Source organism: Pinus tabuliformis, chromosome 3_1 (assembly GCF_031772625.1).
Source record: "Pinus tabuliformis cultivar Carrire ecotype Pingquan chromosome 3_1, CPIR1, whole genome shotgun sequence".
NCBI classification, from domain to species: domain Eukaryota; kingdom Viridiplantae; phylum Streptophyta; class Pinopsida; order Pinales; family Pinaceae; genus Pinus; species Pinus tabuliformis.
In genome coordinates, this window is record NC_142301.1 from 261789867 (window position 1) to 261797096 (window position 7230).

The following is a 7230-nucleotide window of genomic DNA, read 5'->3' on the forward strand; positions in this document are numbered from 1 at the left end:
TAATTTGACAACTCAATTATGATAAAATTTCTTACCCTTAAAAAAATTATCTTTAACTACTATCAATGTAAAATCTCTATTAAAAAATTATAATATAGATGCGTTAACTTAAATGTGATGAATTATAAAATAATAAATTTAATATTTTCACCCTATTATTTAAAAACCCAATTAAATTCCAAATCAATACATTTATATACATTAAAAGAAAGGAAAATAAGGTTTATAAGCGTATTTATTTTATAATTTAATATACGATCCATTTATCTATTTTTTAATTCTCGGAATTCCCGAACACTCAGCGTCACGGGTATCCCTCGACTGCAGGCGAGAGTTCAGGTGTACCCACGAGTCGTGGTTGACAGGCCTACACGTACAATGTAAAACTGCTTGCCTCAACCTGCACACAAACAAAGGACTCAGACACACCATGGAGAACCAAAACCTTCGACACCATGAACATAAATATTAACAAGAAAATCACAAGCTCGGAAACAGAGTACTCTGCTCTGCCAACAATGAGCTTTTCTACTCTGATTGCCAGAAATATCATAACTGGAAGCAAAAGCCCTGCAAATCAATTTCCCACTCATAACCGATACAGTAACATCTGCATCCTTCATAAACAGGATGCTGGTTTTTCTAACCTACAGGGATGGAGATCACATACTTATTTTTCAGGGAATGATAATCTAAGGTTTATGAGGTGCTTTGAAGCTAAGGCACCTCGATTTGTTGGAGTGCCTAAATCTGGAATGGGACGAGGTTCCGGGGGAATTCATGGAGGGAGACGCCGAAGGAGACGAAGGTCATCTGGGAATGACGTCGAGAATCTGGATCGACAAGGCGAGGATGATGTGAATGATGACAGCTATACAAATTGTGGCAGTGATGATGCAGAAAGAGTATGTATATATGTTTTATATCTTTAATTGGGTTCAGAAAGGCCATCTTTGAAGTGATTGTGGGACTGCTTTGTCTAGTGGTTGTTTCTTACTTGTCTAATGATTGCAAGCCTTGATACTACAGTGCATATCTGGACTTTGTTTTACTATAATAGTCATTCTCTGATTGGGTGTGGGGGTGACGAAATAGTTTTTTGGTCGGAATCTCGTAATACAAGCTATAGTAAGATTGTGATTTCTTATTGTGACGAAATGGTTTTTTGATACAATTTATAGTAAGATTGTGATTTCTTATTGTTTAAAATGTATTTTTGAACGCATAAATAGATTCAGCACCCTAAAACAAACCTTGTGGCACTGGATGTTTGCAGATTAAACAACTTATGATTTTTAAAAATATCTATAGAATTTTGGACAAAATTGACCAGAAAAAGTATTCAGAAAAAGGCCATTTTGTTCATTAGTTCTTAGTTAGATTATGTGTTTTCTAATTGTGTGGACTACGCGTTTTCTAATTACGTGGTGTGTGAATAGTTCTATATCTGTGATAATTGTGATATGTATCTTGTACAATTGTGATATGAAGTACCCATAATGTGTGGATTAGTTGGTTTATGTGGGTTTAGTGTCTATCAGGTTCAAGCATCATGGGTTGGGTTGAGGATAATGGTAAGGATGGGAGCCATTTCTAGGGAATTAAACTATCCCAAATCTTTACACAATCTTGATGATAGCATTCGACTGCATAGCAGATCACTCTCAAGCTTTATACAATCCTGATGATAGCATCCCACTAGTGAGCCACTAATAAGCATATCATTCTCCAATTATACACAATCCTGATCATAGCATCCCACTATACACAATCCTGATCATAGCATCCCACTACTGACCAGATCATTCTTCCATTCAACATTGAGCTGACCCCGGCCTATACTGAACCTAGTTGTGGAAAAAAAATAGTTGTGATACAAAAATTAAACTGTTATTGGTACTAAAGGTTTTTTCCATTCTGGATGCTGGTTTTATGGTAAGCCTTGATGCTGATGTACACTGCTAAAGTGATATTATCCTTCCTCGAAAACTAAAATTGCCTCGAAAACTAAAATTGCTAATGGTTTTAGGTCCAAATTTTTTTCCATTCTGGAAACTGGCTTTATGGTAAGCCTTGATGCTGATATACTCTGCTAATGTGATATTGTCCTTTCTCACTTCAAAACTAAAATTGCCAATGGTTATAGTCAACAGACTAAAATTGTTAATGGTTTTGGTCATTATGAAAACTGGCTTCATGGTAAGTTCCTGATAATATCCTTAGTCCCTCCTTTCTCACCCTAAAACTAACATTGCTGATGGTTTGGTGTTATGCCTTGTGACCTTCATTCAACATTGAAGTGAAGCCAAATTTTCGACCCTTCATCTTCCACTCTTATAACCGTGGCGAGGGAGATGTGCACTAACCAGTTGTATATTTTTCTATCATCAGGTTTTTCCACTTACAATTTACGCGGCGCTAATATTTAATAGAATTACCCAAAAAATTGATTAATAGATCAAGACGGGCACAAACCCAATATAAGCTAGTGCTGTGAGGAATGCTTCGCATATTACTACTTTGGTTTATACTGCTATGAATGTGTCATTGTAGGGACCTCTGTTGCATACCCTTTCATTTCCACCCTTGAGTGAGTTTGAAATGGGCTTTAGGATTGAACACTTGCTGAAATAACCTATCCACTGCATCTCCTGATTTGGGCTTCAAGACTTTTGCTATATTGTTTTGCTGTGTAAGGTAATTATTCTTCATCTTAGTTTATTTGTGGCAATACTGCTACAGCTAATAGGCTATTCTAATGTCTTAGTTTATTTGTGGCAATACTGCTACAGCTAATAGGCTAATCTAATGCTCTCAGAGGCCTGGATGGAGAAATCCCCATTTAAGAATAGTTTTGTAGATGCTCTTCTATGGTTGGAAGATTGTTTCATGTTCATTCATGTCTACTGGATCAATGGGATTATGTTGTGGCATAACTGTTTCATATACAGCCATGTCTACTAGATCAGATTAGGTTGTGGCTGTTATGTCCAAATCACGTTTCAAGGTGATTTTTGAGGTACCGGAAAATTGATGGGCTCTTTTTCCTATCAATTAAGGTATTCGCATGTCTCAAAGGAATGATCTTCATTATCATATACTTATGGATGTTCTCCAAAGAATTATCGGTACAGTGATCTGCAATAATTCTGTGGAATTTCTTAAATGAATGAAGGCTTATGATTAGGTGTCAATATTCTCGTTTCTGTTTAGAAAATGTCAGAAGTCTTGCTTGAATATTAAGATGTGGTGCTTATTTCATGGACTGAAAAAGGTTAAAGGGACTGACAATGCAGTAAGGAAATAGCATCCCTTTTCTATAGAAATAGATGTGCATGCCCCTAAACTGACGACACTTTCTGCATCGTCAAACATCAATTACATGAAACTGTAATTTCGATGTTGAGGGATTGAGAATGGAATTGTGTTTCTCCTTGTCCTTAATGAGAATTCTAGCACTAGTCCTGATTGATATGCATCTCTCAAAACAGTTGGCTCTTAATCCTCTAAGAGTCTAATACTTCACCTACCTATATAATCTGTACTCTTTTTTTTGACATGGAAACAGCGAGGAGGAAGTGTCTCAGATGGGCTTGAGGATGAAGAACAGATAGAAAATTCAGAAATGAATTCCAAATCAGGTTCGAAATCTGAAGATACTAAATCCAATACACAAAACAAATTCATTTCAGGAAAAAATCTCAAGGATAAGCAGGACTCTACTGTTAATGCAATGGGACAGGTGGATTCTGGAAGACAACAGAAGACATGCACAAAATTTAATGAGGAGAAAACTCCTGTTGCTAAGAGATTAAATAAAGACAAGAGCAGTAAAGGATTGAAACCTCCAAAAGCAGCCCAGTCTTCGTTTAGAGAAGTTGCACCTGTTGCAGAAACCATATTGACAAATCCTGAAATATTTGATAGCTCTCCACCTAAGGAATCACAGGAACAAGGATGTGAGAGCTCCAAAGGATTGGAGAAAGGTTCTGAATCAAAAGGAATAGAAAATAGTGCTCATAAGTACATGATTTCAAGAAAACTAAGTGCAGAGAAAGATGACAGTGGCAACAAAGATCTCAAGGGGATTTCACTTGTGAGACCACAAACTCAAAGTACACAGCAATCAGGCGATGCATTCTCATCCAACGATATTCCACAGTCTGGAAAGCCCAAAATATCAAGCAAACATGCTTATACTAGTATAAGTGCCACTGGAAGCAGAACGGATGAGACCAGTTTTAAAATGTTTGAACAGAAAAGTACAAATCACAAGGGAATGGACGATGAAAGCTCTAAGATTGCATGGGTTACAGTGGAAGATTGTCCAGGTGAAGATGCTGTAAAAATGTTGAGAGATGAAGCAGCTTCAAAGGATATTGTTGCACAAGAGAATCCTGAAGCTCCTGTGATAGAGACTGCACATGATAGCAAAACCAATGCAGAGCAAAGGAGCGAGGCAAGAGATTATTTGCAGTTATCACCAAGCGAAAATTCACAAGCTGGAACTGAAGTCGATGAAGCAAATAATAATCAAGAGAAAGTTGCAGGCTCGGTAGGTCATGTCACTTTCTGTACAATTGGTCTTAACTAGGACTATTTTGTTATTGTTATTAACCAAGCACTTGAAGTATTACACCATCTTTTTGTAAAACGTGAGCAGGTTGTCCAAGTTGCAGAGCAAGTTGTCCAAATAGGACAGAAGGTCATAAATCAGGTCTCCGAGTCATTGCCTGATCCAGTTATGGAACATATGGGCCAAGTAGCGGAACATGTTTCTTCAGTGGCAGAGCAGGTTGCTACCACAGCAGGTCAGGTAACAGACACGGTATCCAGCAAGTTGAACGATTTACTTGCAGATGGTGAGGGGGAAAGTGATGATGAATTTGAAGCATATAAGACATCGGATCTTCCAGAATTTAAAGGGATGGCAGGACTTAAAAACTTCACAACCTTGCAGGAAGATCAAGGAGTTATGACACTGATATATGATTTTTATTCCTACATGCTAAAAAGCTCGTTGCCAGAATTTGCATTGGTAATGTTTTCGGCACCCATTTTGCTGAGCATGATATTCACTTTACTATATCTTCCAGAGTTTCAAGGGTTGGCATTGGAGGAAACTGCGCGCCAGTTTTTCCAATTTGCAGGGGAGGGCAAAGAGACTGAAGTAACAGGGCTTGAATTGTCTTGGGCCACACTCTTCCAAGTTTTTATGTTTAGTGTTTCCCTCTCAACAGGCTTGCAGCCTGAGCTTGCACCTCTGTCACCATATACCTTAGTTGTGGCGAATTTAAATGCTCTGATTGCACAGCTCATATTTGTCTTCATGAGTGGAGCAGGTATAATACCATCACAAAACATTTTTATATTCCATCCCTTATTTTTCCAATTTACCACTTATATATTCTGATAAGATAGACATTTCTTTTCTTTGGTTTCTTAGTTTTTGCAAGATTATCACAACCATCCCAGCCGGTTAGATTCTCAAATGTGGCACTGGTGTACCCCAACATGTCAAAACGTCGACAGAGGCCAGAAGGTCGTCACAAGTAAGAAACTCTAAACTCTTCTCTTTATAAAGGTTTTTTCTCTCAGTTTAATACTGCATTTCACATAAGCATTTTCTTCTCTAAGTTGAGTAGGTCATGCATACATGACCTAGTCATACTGGATTTCTTATAGTCCAAAAGAAGGTTATAAATGATCTACCTTGTAGATAATGAAGAATATATATACATTCCCTTGCAGAGTTTTGATGGCAAGATATGTATTAGTTGGGCCACAGCCATGTGAACTTGTGGATGTAAAAGTAGAGCTATCTTATAAATACAATACTGTTACAAGCGCTGGCACATTCTTCCGGGCCACTCAATCTCTTAAACTGGTAAAAACAGAGACTTCCCTTACCTTTGCATATCACACATATGTTAACTATGGTCTTGACTCATGACATCATTTTCTGAAGCTTGCTTCAATAACTGATACAAACTTGTGATAGACATATCTTGGAATGACACAGGTCAGGACAGAGATAGCTTACCTGAACTATGGGATGCTGGTACGCCATGTCATTGATGAAACAAGCCCTCTGTATCAGCGAACACCTGATATGCTGGAAAAAGAGGACGCCATCTTTGTTTTAAGTGTGGTAAGTTCACTGCAGGCAATTTTGTCATGCCTGGCATGTGATGGTACAGTTCTACTGATATTGAATTTTTGCAAGTTATATAAGATCTCTATATCATAATATAATCATGCAAATATAAATGAATCCTCCCTTGACACCAATAATGAAACAGGGGTGATAATGTTGTTTCTCATTCCAACAGGTTGGACTGGAACGCTCCTCAATGCAACCAATATTTCACGTCCAACATTATTGTGTTTATGACGATGATGTGATTTGGGATGCAGAATTTGAAGACATGGTATTGATCAGCCAGAAGAATAAATTGATCATAGATCATTCTAAGCTCAGTGAGTGGAAGTCTGTTCAGAAGATGCAAGGCACAAAGACTAATGTTGCATAGAGAATGTTCAGAGATCCAAATCTCCTCCATTTGTAATATCAGTGTTCTGTTCCTCAGAAGTATCCTTGGGACCATAAATGTAGTGTACCCATTCTTTGAACTCCATGGCCATAATTTGAGTTATGAAGGAAATTGGAAATAAGTTTGTCTGTTTTTTAATGTGTGTAATTTTTTATTATGTGTGTAAGGTTCGGCTTGCCAGACCTGTTTCGGGGATTATCCCTTGTGGTTGCCAACATGTTTTTTTTTGGGGCCAATTGTGCTACCACCCACAAACCAAACTAATTGCTAATTTACATTTTCGACACCACAGTCATCCAGGTCAAACATGATAATTTTGAATCACCATTAACCAGAAGTGGGGTTGATTAGGATGCAGTAACTAGCATCAGCTATCATGATTTTGGATCGAATCGCAATCGATCAAACAGTAGCTAATTTGATCAGGTAACAACAACAGGCGGATTTGGTGGAGTTGATGTGGATGGGCTTCCAGAGATGCAATTGGGGAATTTACCACTTCGTACTCTCATCTCCAGCTGGAAGATTTCATTGCGTATCGTAGGAGCAGAAACAGTTAATATGTTTATCCATGCTCTTTTGAGCGTTGTACATGCTTTGCCGCATAAACCCTAGCAATAAGATAAATCCTACGAAACCATATGAAGGTCAGATTCAAGGAATTTCTCTCCTCGGA

The 7230-nt window shown here is 37.9% G+C and overlaps 1 protein-coding gene across 5 annotated transcripts; it reads left to right on the forward strand.

Moving 5' to 3' along the window:
• Positions 1-313: 313 nt before the first annotated feature.
• LOC149186798 (uncharacterized) lies at positions 314-6981 on the forward strand. Of its 5 annotated transcripts, XR_016255717.1 has the most exons (8): positions 315-905; positions 3569-4555; positions 4664-5342; positions 5447-5552; positions 5752-5887; positions 6002-6151; positions 6333-6612; positions 6847-6981. XR_016255717.1 is itself a non-coding variant. In XM_089411137.1 (7 exons), the coding sequence occupies exons 1-7, from the start codon at positions 456-458 to the stop codon at positions 6436-6438; spliced, it is 2529 nt and encodes an 842-aa protein (XP_089267263.1). In that variant the 5' UTR covers positions 314-455; the 3' UTR covers positions 6439-6590. The 5 variants fall into 5 exon arrangements, 4 of the variants coding, with proteins under 4 accessions (XP_089267263.1, XP_089267264.1, XP_089267261.1 ...); XM_089411137.1 differs by lacking the exon at positions 6847-6981 and having other exon boundaries at positions 314-905; positions 6418-6590; XM_089411135.1 differs by lacking the exon at positions 6847-6981 and having other exon boundaries at positions 6333-6674.
• The last annotated feature ends 249 nt before the right edge of the window (positions 6982-7230 follow it).